The sequence below is a fragment of the Aptenodytes patagonicus genome, chromosome 5 (genome assembly GCF_965638725.1).
Source record: "Aptenodytes patagonicus chromosome 5, bAptPat1.pri.cur, whole genome shotgun sequence".
Classification (NCBI taxonomy): Eukaryota; Metazoa; Chordata; class Aves; order Sphenisciformes; family Spheniscidae; genus Aptenodytes; species Aptenodytes patagonicus.
Genome location: NC_134953.1, coordinates 1,951,710 through 1,968,311, shown reverse-complemented (window position 1 = coordinate 1,968,311; position 16,602 = coordinate 1,951,710). Strand labels below are relative to the sequence as shown.

At 42.8% G+C, this 16,602-nt stretch overlaps 1 protein-coding gene and 1 long non-coding RNA gene across 3 annotated transcripts in view; one reads left to right on the top strand and one right to left on the bottom strand.

Annotated features, from left to right (window-relative positions):
- Positions 1 to 5,105: 5,105 nt before the first annotated feature.
- LOC143160551 (uncharacterized) lies at positions 5,106 to 15,445 on the bottom strand. Of its 2 annotated transcripts, none has more exons than XR_012995402.1 (4): positions 15,409 to 15,445; positions 8,401 to 8,550; positions 6,074 to 6,238; positions 5,106 to 5,284 (listed from the first exon to the last, which is right to left on the bottom strand). It is a non-coding gene; the product is annotated as an uncharacterized LOC143160551 (long non-coding RNA). The 2 variants fall into 2 exon arrangements; XR_012995403.1 differs by having other exon boundaries at positions 6,074 to 6,233.
- MMRN2 (multimerin 2) overlaps positions 6,223 to 16,602 on the top strand; it is a 28,885-nt gene continuing 18,505 nt past the window's right edge. The window contains exon 1 of the mRNA XM_076338308.1: positions 6,223 to 6,568. Coding sequence (XP_076194423.1) covers positions 6,291 to 6,568 — 278 coding nt within the window. The 5' untranslated portion in view covers positions 6,223 to 6,290. The remainder of the gene's footprint in view (positions 6,569 to 16,602) is intronic.

Here is a 16,602-nt window from a genome sequence, read left to right as displayed (position 1 = left end):
GCCAAATCTCTGACAGACTAATAAATTTATCAGTTGTTAATTAAAAAAAGTGCAAGATTCAGAGGAAGGCCATCACAACATACCAGTTATTATAAGAGCTCTCATTGCTCTAGACTGTTGCAGCAAGGAGTGAAAAAAGGTTTTTCTTACCATCTTTCAAAATTTCCTTTAGGTGGCTGATTGACCGCTATCCAAGGTGCACGGCTGGTGCTCGTTTCTGCTGCCAGTGTATTCTTAAATTGAAGATATATGTGTTTTTATTGTATCATACGACTAGTGGTTTAAGCTAGCTGCTCTCGGAGTCAGCCACAAGACTCCCATTGATTTCATTAGGCACAGGGCAGGAGTCTTGTTTTTACTACATTTGGTAAAAAGTGAATTTGCCATCTTTGGGAATTGTTACCGGGCTCATTGCCTTTTTCACTAGGCTTTCAAAAAGCATTAAAGCAGAGTACAGCACTTCCCAGGGGTATGGGTTTTACTGGTATTTGCAAAATGTCTAACCTGATAAGGCTGAGTGAGAAATGTATTTTGATTTTGTTAAGCTCTATGTTCCATCATTGTGATTTGTACAATTGAGTTCTACATATTTTGCATTGCTATAAAAGGTGACAAATACATGAAACATCAAGCCATCCTGGAATGCGAAACATGAATCATCACCAGATTGAATTCGCCAGTACTCGAGCGGGATACTCCTTTCCTGCATTCTCCTCTCCCGATGACCTTCAGAAAGAGCTCACAAGAGGCATTTAAATGCCGTTGGATCACTCCCAAGGCACCAGGCAGTTTGCACAGGCATTGTTTTACCTTGAAACCCTTTTAGGAAAGCTCTGGACTCAGGACAACATCGTAGGTGATCTATATAGGGCAGGCATCAATAACGGCTCCTGAACGTTTGCCACCCCATGGCAACTGTGGTACCCTATTTCTATTCTAAGCAGAGGATTCATTTCTGATTTGCTGCCAGTCCTGCCTCGGACAAACCTAACAACAGGAGTTAATGTAAGTAACCTTGGCTTTCAGATTTTGCGAGGATCTCAACTTTGTGCCTGAAAAACAATTTCTCCCTTGTATTAGATAACATAATCAGCGGCTAAAGAGAAGCTCCTCCAGTGGGCAATTCAGAGAACCCAAGCTCCCATCTCACCTGGCAGCAACCTCTTTTTCTCTGTTATCTACCTTGGGACGCTGGGGAGAAGTCGGTTAAGCTAGACATTAAGTTCCCATTTTTTTCTATTGAGTTTCATTCATATCACATTGTAAACAAATTTGTATTTCACAAACATTTAGCTGATCTGCATAATACCAAAAGAAAGTCTCATCTTGATTTGTGCAATGACAAACCATCCAACCGTTGTTCATTTAAAGTCTGAATTCTGTCTGCTCAGGTTTGTTCATCGGGTCCCTTGCTGCATAACACCGTAGTTTCTGGAGAGTTTATGAAAGGTGCAGTTCCCCACCTCCCACGTGCCTAAAACCTCTCTCCAGGTGTTGGTGGCTAACATCTGGAAGCAGGCCTGTGCAGTGCCTGCCAGTAATTCTGGAATATGGGCAAGACAAGTCTAACTCAACTCTACCTATTCCCAAAGCACAGACACAAGGGAAAGAAAACAATGCAAAGCAGAAATCAAGATTCCCTGTCCTCTAGTGCCTGACTTTTCTCTGTGTCTGCAACAGATTAAAACAGGATTTTACTTCATTTGTGTCTCTTCCCTCTTTAATTTTCCCAATTGCAACTAAACCTTAACCTCGTCCTTTAATGATGAACTTATGCTGGAGACTACCAGCCGACAAAGGCATCTTGCTGGATGAAAGGAGTGGGATTTGGTCATATTCTACTGAAGTATTTAAATGGTGCACGGTGTTTGAAAGACAGGTAAGGAAAGGAAAGACAGACTGCTTTTGTGGCTGGTAAATATCCTTTGTTCAGGAAGTTTTTGTATGGAGAATAATATTAACATTAACAGGATCAGACCTTGCTCTATGTAAACAGAAATCCTCCCTCTCTGTCTCTCCAGTTATGAAAACTTCAGAATGCCGAAAGGAGAACTGTCTCAGAGCATTCATTTTTTCATGCCCTAACGAAAACAAGCCGTTCTGTCTGACATCCTCTTGGCAAACAGTTTAGGACTTGAATCCCTGCATGTACGTTTGCATAGTTAATGAGTAATTTCCTCTGCCAGGGAATGAAAAGCGTGAAGGCTGATGGACGAGCCATTTTTAAGGCACACATACGGCGAGCAGAGTGCTGCCAGTACAGCACTCAGCAGTCTTTCGTGACTGATCTCTGCCGTTGAATACCATTGATAGCTTTTGAGCAAACCAATAAAAATATAGTCCACAAGAATCCGTCGTCCTCCTCTGAAGGACAGACCACCGAAAGGAATCCTTCCTAGCCCAGCAGCCCCCCTCCTGACACTCCTCGCCCCTCGCTCCCCTTTCCCGGAGCTGCTGCACAGGCCTGTGTGCGCATCGGCAGCGGGCAGGGAATGAGACAGCGTTTTCCAGATCTGAAAACGCCTAATGAGAAGTTATCCCCTTGCTGTGCAGCTATCAACAAAACTGTCCTATCCATCTTCCCAGAAATAAAATCATTCCAGTTATTCAGCCTGATTCAGAGATTTAGAGCTGGGATATATGAATCTAAAGAAACACATGCTTATTAAAATAATTCCAGCTTTTCAACATTTTTTCCAAGACTTTTTTTTTTCCTTTTAAATACTCAGATTCTGAATTTAAGGCTATAATATAGATTTAAGAGCATTATGGAGCAGGCAGTGAATCTGGGAAGATACAAAACAAACAAACAAAAAATGGAATCTATTAACTGAAAATTTAATTTCTGAGGGCTCTTTCTCCAGAGAGAAACCGACTGAAATAGCCAGAGCATTTGCTTTCCAAGTATGTACAAGTCATTTATCAAGAGTATTGTTTGGCACTGTTTACTGTGTGGTCACCCATCTCCTATCGAACTGCAGCTGCAGGGCTCTGACTCTAAACAAACAGAAAGGGGCCAAGATGGGATTTTACACCTTAAGCAGATCATCCAGAAGACCACGACGCTATTTGACAACTTGATTATGGAACTGCAAACGGGACACTGAATTCTCGGGGTGGGCAACATTAGAGGGGGTTAAGAGCTGTGTTTAGTGTAGGTGGTTATAATGACCAGACAGGGCAAGGGTAGTCCTGACAGCTGACTGCAAGATCCCAGGGCATACCGATGAGTCTGGTGTAACTGGCAATATCAACTCCTTCAAGACCGAAAACAGTCTGAAGAAGCATTTCTCAGAAATACTTGGGGGAAAAGTATTTTCATGAATAAGGACACAGGTAAAAAAAGCCACTAATGACTGGGGACCAAAAGTGGAGGAACAATATCTGTCACCTGTCAAATTTTGTTGCCAAAATAGAGAGCAAGTGGTGTGGGTTTTTTTTGGCTAGCTGTTCTGAGACCTGCTAGAAACTTCTGAGAAGTATCAGGGCAGATCCAAACATCTCCACACCGCTATTATCGTGTTTACTGGTAGGGTTTCACCTACACGTTTGGAGTAACACCTATTTCCAAATCATTTTCCAAACTATGTTTTATATTTGATTTGTCTTCTTCCATTTCTTCCATTCCAGCAGGAGTATCCAGCTCCATAAGGTACACCAAGCCTAAATTAGGCAACTGAACAGTGAACGGGTATCTGTGTTAGCTGGTGCACAGTTGCCTTTCTCATCCAGTAGGTACCTCCTAGAAGAGACTGACCTCAGAAGGCAATGAGCAAATCGTTACCGCAAACGACCTTATATGTCTGTTTTCCCTGGTTCCACGCTGAGGCACCAGCTCAAAAAAAGAGGCAAAGTTGGGATGTATCGTGTTCCTAAATGGGTACTCCTCATACCTGTTCCTCTACGGATGTTCAGCAAGAAAACTTACAGCTCAGTCTGCCAATAAATCAAATGTTACGAACCAACGGTATAACCTGAATATGTTATACAGACACCCCAAATCAGGACAGTTATTAGACAGAAATCTTAACTAGTGTTGTTGAGTAAGGAGGGTGCTTTGAATAACTCTCATCTTCCACGTGTTCGTGGCGGCATCCTATGCTATGCCCATCACAAGGAAAGAGACATCAGTCCCCAGCATGCTCAATATTTTAACATCTTTCATAACTGCTACCAAAAAGTCATGCTGAATTATTAACTTGCAAATGGCTGAGCAATCTGTGCCTCCCAATGGCTGCACTCGTAGGCAGCACCGTTACAAAGGCGCAGAGAATGGGTTCTTGCACCTGAAGGAGCAGCAGATGTTCCGAGCCAGGAGGACGGCAGAGAAACCTTGCCCCACCACTTAGGAGGCATCACATCCACAAAGAAAAAAGATTTAATGGCTGAGTTAAGACGAAGTGGAAAGGTATATATTGAAAGACAAGTAAGGGTTTGGAAGTAGGTCACAAGTGGGACAACTTCAATATTCGCAGCACAAAAATCACTTTTCTGCAAGCCACAATCACACAGCTGTTCAGGTTATAAGCCTGTTGTTTGTTTTGTCTCATGTTTGTTGCAGTTCCTTCCCAGTAAGGGGTCTTATTAAGTAAATATACATAATACTTAGGTCACATCCAGTTAGCTGTAAGAAGGGCATATTTGTATGTGAAACACGGCACATAAAATATTCACACATTAACATGCATTATAGCAGGATGCACACAATTCTGAAATAAAAGCAGCAGGAAGGAACAGAGGGAAGTTGCTTATTTCTTTCAGTCTTCAGTCCAGAAGTTGTGATTTCATCTCCCTGGAGAAGTGACTACAACAGCAAGAGCAGGTTTTGCCCTTAAAATTATCAAGACCTCTCTCTGCTTTGCCCCACGTGCCACTGTCGCTGCCCTGGGGCTTAATCGCTCTTACCCAGCGGTGTCTGTCACAGGTCAGTAAAGGCATTTCTGCAGATCTCTAGGTTCTTCCAGCAAGCACAAAAGAGGGGCAATCAGAAAGAGAGGGGTCCAGATCCAACCGGTGATAAGGAGATGCAAATCCACAGCCTTTAATAACAAGGCCTTCCAAAATCCTAGAGAGATTTTATTCTCTATTTTTCAGCTGGCGTTGGAATCACTCCAGAAAAGCTTTACATTTAATGCTCTGCAGGACGTGCTGAACTTTGGGCTGCGCATCTCATCATTCAAACTGAGACATGATCTAGCAGTCCTGCACCAGAATTCCCACCTCTTTTGTCAGTGGAGCATCATTCTCCCTCATTTTATTCTTAAAAATGCCAGGGCGCGTCACTCTGCAAGACAGTGAAAAAAAAAAATACAGTTTATCATAGCAACAAAACTAAAAGCAGCACCATCAAGTAAAGCAAAACCAGTAAGAAAACTACATCCAACCTCCACAGCCTTTTTTTTTTATTATTATTAGGATGTGGTGACGGAGGTAGCTCTTTCCAGCAGCTCTTGGCAAGTGGTTTTTTGTAACACTAATTAAAAACACACAAAAAAATTAGGCATGAGATCCAGAGGTGACAACCTAAACAGAAATTCTTAAAAATGCTCAATAATCCTGACTTCTCTGAAGGACTGCTTCATGAAAACCTTCCACTTTGATGGGAACAGAGTATGATTCACAGGGCTACTTTGCAAAGGCCACACAAAAGTGGATGTTTGTAAGCTCTTTTTTGCTGTGCATTTACTCTGAATCCCTTAATGTCCATAATTTGTCGTACATACCATGGATATTCTGCTGCTAAAACCAGGGTATTTCAGCCTTTAAATTGTAGAAAAAAAACCCCATGTGCAGACACTGGAGCAAGCAGGTCTGTGACATTTTCTGGCGCCGTAACGAGAGTCTGTTACACCACTTAATATTTTCTTTCCTTTCTTTTCTCTTCCTTTCCTTTAAGCTAACATCCTTTTCCTGTGCCTGAGGGAGAAGGCAGTTGATAAAAGCCGAGTTCCTGTTCACAGATAAGTTTAGAAGGCAGCCAAGCTCAGAAGTTCCTTGAATAAGCTATATTCCTACCACCTTTTTTTTCCCCTCTGTCAGAGACGTTTGAGCCCCACACAGGAACCAGACTCACATTGTTCAATAGCCACGGACGTTTCCACAGTAGCTGGGAGGGTCGAAAGCTTTTTCCGCTCTTTGTTACAAATCCTTTTTTTTTTTTTTTTTTTTCCTCCTTCCTTCTTCCAACTTTCCAGTTAAAGAACATCGCCGGGGCATTCCTGAATTAATCCAGGCTGCGCTTCAGAGAAGAGAACAAGAGACAGGTGTAACTGGGTGGGAAAAAACCCACCATGCTAGTGAAGCTTTTACTCATCTGTAATACAATAGGGTTGGCAAAGCTGATCAAACACTCAGACCATCATGGACACCATGATGATTCAGTGCACAAGCCACGAGTTTATGAGACCTCTGTGTACCCCCAGAGGACTCCTCTGTCACACGAGGAAGAAGGTTATTGGGAGGCAGAAGGGCTCAGGGACGATACTCAAGATTACCCTTCAAGTATGATCTCCTCACGTCAGGAAGAGAGAGAGGATTTTGAAGCTGCGAGCCCACAGTCCCGAAACGGGTAAGTACCCCGATGTGTCTGTCTTACACGTAGTGACAGGGCAATCCTGCCCGATACCTTTATAATCTGCGGATAAAGGACCATTTTGGATAGAAGTTTCTCATTCAAATAGATTAGATTTTACGGATCAATCTATATCCAAACAGAAGCATTTAAAATGTTTTAACTACAGAAAAAGAAAGCTAAATTGCTCGTGGAGGATGATGGGACGGGCTCTTTGTCCTAGTCCGAGGTGGCAGAATGGGCTTAGGTCTCTGGACACACCTGGCAGATATGAAGCCTTCCAGTTCTGCTGTAGCACCATAAAACAAAACATTATTTCTGCAAAGCAGAACTAGATGAATTTATTTTACTGACTTTTTCTCATCACAAACCAATGCTGATTATTTTTGCTGATCGTGACAACGTTTGCCCATCATCAGAATGCGGCTGGCTGCAGTCTTGGGCCTTGGGAACAGAGAGGGAAGGAGAATGGTGGGATGTTAACAAAGTAAAAATAGTGAGGAGTAAATATAACAAAGGAATAATAAATAAGCATGAAAATTACTACAAATTCACCACACCCCCACCTCCAAAGGTTTTCACGACAGTGAAATGCTTCTCATGGTAATCTATAGCAGAAGAGTAGCCAGCCTGAGTGGAAAAGGCATGTACTTCATCAGAAAGATTTCCAAACACTGTGATTCTTGTAAGTTTTACAGGGCACGTAAGTAGGTCTCTAAATGTTTAAAATAGATGAAAACGAAGCAGGACAGTGAATGAATTTTTTATAGCCCTGATGGATAGGTACTGCAGAGCCCTGTTTGGGAGAGCTGAAAGAGCAGCACAGCGAGTGCTGTTCACAGCTCAGTGCTTTAGGATGCCCTGGTATTTTTCCCTTTAAATGCTCTTGAGGAAAGGAAAAAAGGGAGATGGAAAGAGACTACAAAAGCTTGCTCATGTCATGCTTCCCTTTCATGCAAACTAAAGTATGCAATCTTGTTTCTAATCTCACCTACATGTAAAATTAAGGCCTCCCTCCCGCACGTAGCATGGTGAGCGTATTAAAACCCTGTTGCCCTTCATACTACATCTTCCCACAAATCTGTACCTCCCACCATTACCCTTAAGTCATTTTCTAAAGCCTGCAAGCATTGACTTCCAGTTTCCTGACGGGTAGTGTTCGATAGTGACACGCACTGCTAGTTCACCAACTCCTGGTTAATGCATTTCAGACACTGTCAGAGGAAGGAAAACGAAGCCTGAGTGGTACTCTGGACTTCCACGTTATACCGCAAGGTGGTAATCATTTGATTGCTGGTTGAAATGCCGAAAGCATTCTGGAAACTATAAGTACTATGAAAATTCAACGGTGTAAAAAGGTGCATGTGTAGGTCAGCGAGACGCTGTAATATACTGTCCTAATAGGGATTTCTTCCTTTGCTATGTAACTTTGTCCAGCACCAGCTTGTGTGATTCAGTTCGGCACCAGCTATTACTCAACCTAATTTCCTCCCAAGAAGATAAATACTTCCTCCTTTTATGGAGATAGTTGCATAACGAGTCAAATCATAACGTTCTTCCCAATTATATAGCTATGTTGATGACTACAGGCAATCAAAATCTAGCCTGGCAGTAGCTTTAAGGTATTTGTTCTTTTGCTAGAGCTATCACATTTATAGTGCACACAAGCCCAGGATGCTGGTATGTCTTACGAAAGAAATTTGAGCCTTTGAGAGGAATTACGTCCAAAAGTGAGGGGAGAGAGTGTGAACAAGAAGGGACAGCACGGCCCCCCCTTGTAACTGCACCTCAAATTCTAAAAGTCATTGCAAATGGTTGAAGCAACGTACCTTCAGGCCCTGAAGTCCTCAGGTGCACGTCAGGTGCTCACGGCTGGAGTACCCTGCTATGCAGGGACAAGTTGTCACGAATCCAGTATTTCCTCCCTACAAGCGTGACACACGCCCTGGTAAAAACATCGAGGAACTGGGCTTATATCTCTAAAGGGGAGAGCAAGAAGAAAAGCATCAGGAGTTAATCAGGAATTAAGAGATATAGGGAGATAAAGACATGCCATCAAAAAGCCCGGGGTGGTGGCGAATAGTTTTCTACCAAAACTGTGTCGCACTTCTAGTTTGCTTTTGAAATAAGAAAACACTTTCTTTTCAGAACTAGGAAACAAACATAAAATCTGTGGTAACTCTGTCTCTGAGACAAAGTTTTGACTCTCATCATTTTCTAACAAAAATGATGTGTTTTCTTTCCAACCTCTTGCTATTTTCCCTATGTATTAGGAATAGTGCTTGTTACAAAATATTCTCAGATTTTTTAAAATTTAGATTATTATTTTTCTTATTGCAGTTATTTGAATAATTGAGACCATCGTGACTAGTAACTAGTCAGACAGCATCTTCTGGTTTCTGTTTCAGCATGTAAGGTGAAATGACTCATCAGATCCCAGTCAAATGCTTGGATATGTTACTTTACTAATGAATTCCTCTCAGAATAACAAGATTATTAGAATAAGAGTTTTAAAATAAGAAAATCAGTAAGAACTCACTGCCCTTTAGGTGACTTTTTAAAAAAGAGAAATGTGTGGATAATAAGCCTTTTGTTTCAACTATTCTTTAGAGGAAGAACTAGGTCACAGTTTAGTATCTCAGCTGTTGCCTGTATCTGAGTGCACCAGAGAAGCTCTGCATGTTCAAAGTGGACAAGTGTTCGTACTTGTTAGTTACAAATAAAAAAAAAAATCAAAAAAGGCCAATTTTCCAAAGGAAATAATCTTTTTTTCTTTCCCCCCAGCAGCTGTACCTCATATGAGCTGATTGGGTTGACTTTAGATATTTTATTCTGTGGCTGAGGTAAATGGATCCATGCATACCCAAACTTTCTGCAGAATTAAAAAGGGAAATGAAAGCACAAGTATATGAAGAGATCTGTACTGTGAAATTGCTGGACTGCATTAGCATTTGTTTTAGCAATGGAAGATACAGAGCAAGAACAGTAAAAACAGGTTCTGGATTTCATAAATACTCAATGCATAATACCCAAAATAGGTAATAAATACATTCGTACTGTTCATTTCCCACATAAAACAGATGCCTAATGCAGAACTTCATGGGAACACTCTGCTGTTACTGGTGGCTTTCCTGTGCGTGGATACAGGCAGCTAAAGTGAGGCTTGAAAAGGTGCCTGGGATGTGGCCAGATACGTGCAAGTTCTAGAAGTGATCCAGTAAATATGAAATAAGAGCTTTCATTAGCTTTGCGTTAGCTCATCACCTACTCTAATACTTACCACTAGGTGTAACCAATTCAACTGCTGTCTGAGCAAGTCACATAGAAAGGGATAATAAATACATCAAGGAGATAATACATCTCTATCCTGACAATTGCTATGTGGATGACACACCTGACAGCTTGTGAAAACTCATCCTAAACTGACAAGCCACCTTGGAGATTTTTCTTTCTTTAGAGCCGCTTCCATCAAATACGTGGTAACGACACATGAGCTGGCCTCAGGGGAGCTGAAGGAGAGGGCCACGCAAGCAGAGAGCTGTGTGTCCTCCCTGAGGCTGTGCAGTTCGGACCTGGGCAGACAGAACTGGACACACATGTCCTCCTCCATGCGGCTGTATGAGGGCCAGGAACACGGTGACCCAGCCTTCGAAAGGAAAGGTTCCCTGGCCCTGGGAAGAGCGCGCCGCCTTCTCTGTACCTTTGCCATGGATTTACCTCTGTTGATCTGAGATGCATGGAAAGACCTCTACTGTAACTACACTCAGAAGGGCTTGTTTTCTCCCCATACAAACAGATTATTTCTCAAACCAAGCACTGCACTTTCCCAAATCAAGGAGCACCATTAGTGGAGCACTGTAGCTCACGGCTCCTATCTTTTCTCAGCGCCGAGCAGAATCGCAGCCGGCTGGCTTTAATCTAATCCATGTGCCCACAACACCAAGAACAGTCAGGCTGACAACTCAGATTTCATGCACTTAGTGTTCATATTTCATTAAAAAAAAAATAAAAATGAAGCATTTAGAAGGTGCAATCCCATCACATGCTCGCTCTGACAGTGAAGCCCAAAGCCATCTGCACCCTCAGTTGGCCCAACCTGTCCGTCAAGTAACACTGTAAACCAGATCATTTAACTGTTCCAGGTTAAAAATAACCTTAGGAAAAAGCAGAGGTTATTTTTAACTTTCCCCCTCAGTGACCACACTGACAAATTTGGTCCCCAAATGGATGGCTCACACGGTAAGGGAGAAAGGGACTGTGGTGATGAGATGGGAAGGAGCAAAGCAACTAAAACTGGTTTCCCCATCTATGACAAAGTCTCACAGAACTTCTGTCTTTCCAAAAGCGTAATCATTGCCAAGTAGCCCCTGTTTTGGATTTGCCCTCCAGTTGGAGGTGCAAAAACTAAACCAGGTGGTTTAGTTTTCCTTCTTTCTCTTTAATCCACACGCACACACTCAGCCTGCCATCTATTCGGATTTTTCTTACAATTACAATGTCTGTGAAAAAAAAATGAAAAAAACCACAAAAAACCCCAACCCCCACCATTTGAAGTATAAATAGGAAAGGCAGAAGTCTTCAGTATAAGTAAATGCTTAATTGCATTAACATGTTTTGAGGCTTGGACACAGGACTCTGTGAAGTCACCCTTGATTAGAGGAAGGCTTCCTGGTGTCATCCAGGTGTGTTGTTACCTCACAGAAACACACACCCCTTCCCCTAATTCACATCTGAGACAGCCACAAAGAAACAGGCCTCTCTTTGTGATTACCCAGGGTGTCAAAACACAGAACTACTATCCTCCCAAGTGTAGAAAAGCAGAGAAAAGCCAAATCAGTCTTATTCTAAGGGAAAGTCAGAACAACGCTCAATCTTAATAGCTTTATTTTTTTGTCCGCTTTTACAGGAAAACATCCATTAATTTAATTAAGACCAGTTTCACACCGGCTCATCTATTTCTTCAAAACTAGACAGGGACTTTTTTAGGAAGCTTAAGGGATACTGACATTTCCCAACAAAGGGGCAGAGAACATAGGCTTAAAATAAAACAGGTTTGGATGAAATGCAGCTAAATGTGATCTTCAGCCCCTGACATCCCGCAAACTAGCGGAATGGCCATCGAGTGCTCAACAATAGCTTTCGCAGCGCCAAGTTCATTAACAGAAGCAATGGTTTCCTATCAAAGTTAGGCACTTGGCTCCTTTCAGGACTTTAGGAAATTCTCCTATATTTGGCTCGTGTTGAGCTGCAGGGCTGCAGGTGGGATGGCTCCCTGTTAGCCTATTATTTGATGCAAATGACACAGCGTCATTGCAAGCGATACAGGAGTTATCGAACCCTCTGTGCCCAAAGGATTGTTTTATTTCACAGCTCATTAGCGCGAGCTGCAGCAATTCATTCTTTCAGCAGATAGCAAGGGATCTCGTTTCAGCATAGCCGCAGAACCACCATCAGCACTGTTACCACGTGGATCCGACACCTTCCTACTTGTGAGGGTCAGTACCCCTTGAACGAGCGATCGGTGGCCAACCCTGAACAAAATTACACTCATGCCCAAAACATGACCAGGGCAAACCTTGGTGGACATTGTCTGCACCCTGAGCGCACGCTGTCTGGGAAGGTTGTCTTCCCGTGCCTTTTTGACTCACTGGCATCAGCACAGCTGTGGCCACCGGTTGCGATTCCTGCTTCAAGACAAGGTCTAACAAAGGAGTGAGTGTGCTATACTAGGGGTGAACTTAAGCCTGCGGGAATCAAAAGATGAAATCCAAGTGTAAGCTGCCCTCTGAGCGGGCTGCAGAGCTTCTACTGTGGGGAGGATAATATAAATGAGGTAATGGCTGTGGATGCTTTGTGAAGAGGAAAAACCTCTTGTATTTATTTCTCTGAAGTAGCTTGTACAACAGTTGGATTTGGCTCAAAACCAGCTCCCAGCCAAGCCTGCTTTCTCTTGAGCTCCTGCTCCCAGTGAGGCTCCAGGTTCAGGACTGGATTTGCTCAGAAAGCCTTCACTGCACTAAGTCTTTAGGACGTTCTGCAGGACAAGTCCCAACTGGTAACAGACTAACTGGCACTACTGTTGGAATAAAAGTGGCGTTCAACCAGCATTACTCAGGGCTCTGGAAGACTTCCAGCGCTGTACAGAAATCCACATGTTTGAAACTACCACTGCCACTCTTTTCAGCCCAGCTTGTTAAGGTAAACTGCAAACCCATCAGTCTGCTTAAACCCCAGTGAAAACCAGGGTGGTTCATGGGGTGAGTCACAGGAAGGTCCCAGACCCTGCCCGAGAGGGAGCTCTACTCATCCTAAGGGAAAGAGGGAGAAGTATGAGAGTTTCTGCCGTCTGATTGTAATACAGGACTGCTGGCTGCTCGGGAAGAGCTGGAGAATTCACTGATAGACCACCAGCCATCGCTCGCTGTCTGCTAATTAAAAACCCGGTGGCAGGCCGTGTTCCCTTGGAGAGCCAGCACCTTGTTCAACAGCTGAATACCTTCTGCATTCCGTGATGGATAAAAAGATACGCCGGTCTTAAAACTGACGTGCATAGACCTAGTTTAGATTAATTTAAATGTGATATTGTACCTCTGTTTTACTGAGGCTGCTTTTCCTTGCCAGTGAGAATTTTGCACTGAGGGAAAAACAGAACCTACATTATTCCGTAGCTAAAGCCCCATACTTCTTTTCCGCTTCAACTGGTATGAATCGGGAGTCGTTCTGCACAAGTTAGCAGGAGATCGCTTGTTTAAATTAGAAGTCCTCTGTTGTCATCTTGTAGCACATTTAAGCAGCAATAATTGTGTATCTGGTGCCTTTTGCACTGTCTAGAAAAGGAAAGCGTCATGGACCTGAAAAGTTTTGCGCTCTGTCAGTGGTAGACGCAGGAATGGCTGGACAGGAGTTTTCAAAGTAATTATAGAAACGGGCTTCCTTGAGAATAGAAACCTGGGGAAACTGATGCGAAGGACAACTCAGCTGTACTACTACAGCCAAAGGAACAACAAAACTTATGGAAAAACAATGTCCTGAAGTCCTGAAGCTTTTGTTCAGGCAAAAATTCCACTGACCTAGGAAGTGTCTAAAATTATGCATTGCAGTACCAATCGTGAGAACTTGTAACTGAGAAAAACAAAGCGTGTAAGTACCTAGCTGAGCTGGGGGGCATTACTCACAGTCACTATCGTGCTGCAATTGTTGGTGTAGCGCTGTATGAAAAGAGACTACCCCGATGCATCCGAGCAGAGTGATAATTACTGCAGACCAGCCATCTCGCTTTATCTCCTGGTTCTGTGGGCTTTACTTTTTTTGCTGTGATATAAGGTGGCCCAGCCAAATCCTAGAATCAGAGACAGAGCTGCCTGCATTTTGCAGTGTTTCAGTAAAAGCAGAAGTAGTATCCAACATAAGAAAAAAATCATTGTAAGATCAGTTTAAAGACCTTAAAGGTTCAAATAAAAGGAGCTTGAGCTAACCTAAAGTCGCTGAATCTTATTTAAATACAGAATGCCTTGTCATCAGATGTATTTAACCTCAGACAAAAGAACACACTTGCCTCAAAATAAGGCAAAAATGGATGACACTATTCATGGGAAGACTATTCAATAAGGAGATTAGAAGAAAGGCTAGAAAAAAACCCCACGTAGTCTAGTAAAGAAAATTATTCAGATACTTTTTTCCTGGTTAAAGAAAAAGGATTAATTTGCTTGGAATATAAAACAGGAAAAGCAACTGAACAAACAGAACATCTGTAGCCCTGGATTCGCTAGGGTTCCCTTAATTGTTGCTCTAAACTTGCAGTATTGTTATAAACTCTACCATTCACCAGACTGGAGAGAAAGCTCTCCTGCTCTCCTCACATGAGCAACTTCTCTCTACTCCTCTCTCCTTAGCAGCAGAGGCTTGAATCAAAAGGAAACTGTATTACAGAGAATAAAAGCAGAGGGTGTTAAGCTGGTTATATATTCAGTGAATAAAGCGACATAATTACAAAGAGGGGGAAAAAACGCAGAAGCAGAACACAAAGCTGCTGTGTTCCAGAAACCAGCTGAATAAAGAAAGTGCTATTTCTGAAAGAGCAGCTCTTTGAAACTTCAGAGCCTGATTCAGAGCCCACTGGTGCCAGCAGACGGAGTCCCGCTCGCCTCACTGAGCTTTAGATCAAGCCTTTCTAAGTCTTTAAATTGTTCCACTTAACATTAAAGAATCACATATTTTCCATCAAGGTTAATACAAAAATACGGGAGTATTTTTAATAACAGAGATCGAAGTTTCCTTAAAGGAAACATTTGACAAGATGTGCAAAAAATACTGCAATAAAAGTTTCACCTTTGGGCACATGTATCTATATTGCAGCTCATTACAGATGGGAAAAATAGGTCTTATTTATTCATTTGATGAAAGAATAAATTTTGATGAGCCTCATGGAACTCAAAACCACTAAAAGTTTCTGTTATTAAAACCAAAACATGGTATTACATAGCACTTCAGCTCCATGAATAAGCTTTTAAGATCAAGTGAGGGAGAACTAGTGAGCAGATTCTAAAGAAAAATGGACACAAAGAAATGTGACCACCATTAAAGGAAGTTTTTATTGACAGTCTATCAAATTCCCTTTTTTCATGCTATTCATTCTGCATAATGCTAATAACTCTCCAAAGTAAGCATCAAATTGGGATCAACCATTGATTCAATTTCTGATACAACATAAGCCCTTTCTACGAGTGGGAAGCCCACCAGATACCTCCAACACATTAACAGGTTTTGAAAGGGAATCCTCGTACTTTCTATTAAATTTGTGTGCACATTTACATGTGCGGTATAGCAAAAGTACTCACCGTCATACAATGCCACATTCTTGCTCGCACACATGTTGATGCATGTAAACATTTGGTTTAGATTTGTATGGCCTACATGACTCAAAGGACTCGTTTGGGAGCCGTGTATGGTGGGAAAAAACAAATCAGCCCAGATGATGATTCATGGGGCATGGATTGTTTTTATTAGGAAAGAACAAAACACTAAAGCCAAAAGAATCCTATTTTAAAAGGAGGTTTCCACAGCGAAGGCAGACTCCTGCCTGGATCTGGCAGGCATCCCGCGGGCAGACCCAAGATACTGCACCTAGCAATAATGCCGGCGAGCTCCAGCAGCAGCACCCGGTCACTCTATTCTCCCAGAAAAAAAAAAACCAGAGAGAATTCGAGGGGGAAAAGTGACTCCCAGCTATGGCTTGCCAGGCACATGTGAGAGGACAGCCTAACTACAAGCACAGATCGGGTCTCTGTTTCAGAGTTATTCGTCTTACACCGACCACTGAAAAGCGATGCAGCCCTATAAAGCCTGGTGGACATTCGCACACCTCGGAGGCAGACGTCAGCCAGAGCACGTGTGTTGGTCTGCTGGCTTTAACTGAACCGCCTGGTGACGCAAGCAGAGCGTTTGACGCTGGAAAAGTAGTGATTTAATAAAAACTTGAGGATTTGTCCTCTGGTTCAGTCCCACAGGAAAAAAGACTCCCATTGACAATAGGCACAAAAATTCCCCCAGTCACTTGCAAAGGCCGTAAAACTACAGCTCACCACAAGAGCTGTTTCGGCTTGAAGTCACAGCCAAGGCTGCAGCAGACTGCTTTCCTGTTCAGTTTTTCCCAGCGCCGCAGGCTTTGCCAGATTCCTGCCCCTGCTTCTAAGAGATGAAGAGTTTCGTTTGCATGGGTGTTCACTGAAATAGCAATCGCGTTTTCCTTAAGAAATGGGGGAGCAGAAGAGGCTCTGTACGTCCCAGCAAGCCTGGTGAACTGTTCCCAGCTAGCCCCGGCTCCCTGCCCTTTCCTCCTGATGTTTCCAGCTTCCTCCCCTTCTCCTAGCTGCCCAGCTGCTGTGGCCACAGCTTCTGCTTTTGTGCAGGACTCAGTTCCCCATTGTTTCTGCAGCTCTCCCAGAGAGGCAAACTTTTTTCCATATATGCTGATTATCAGAGATTTGGTTCCTGTCTTCCCATTTAAAAATATACTGCCTAAAGCTCAGCTG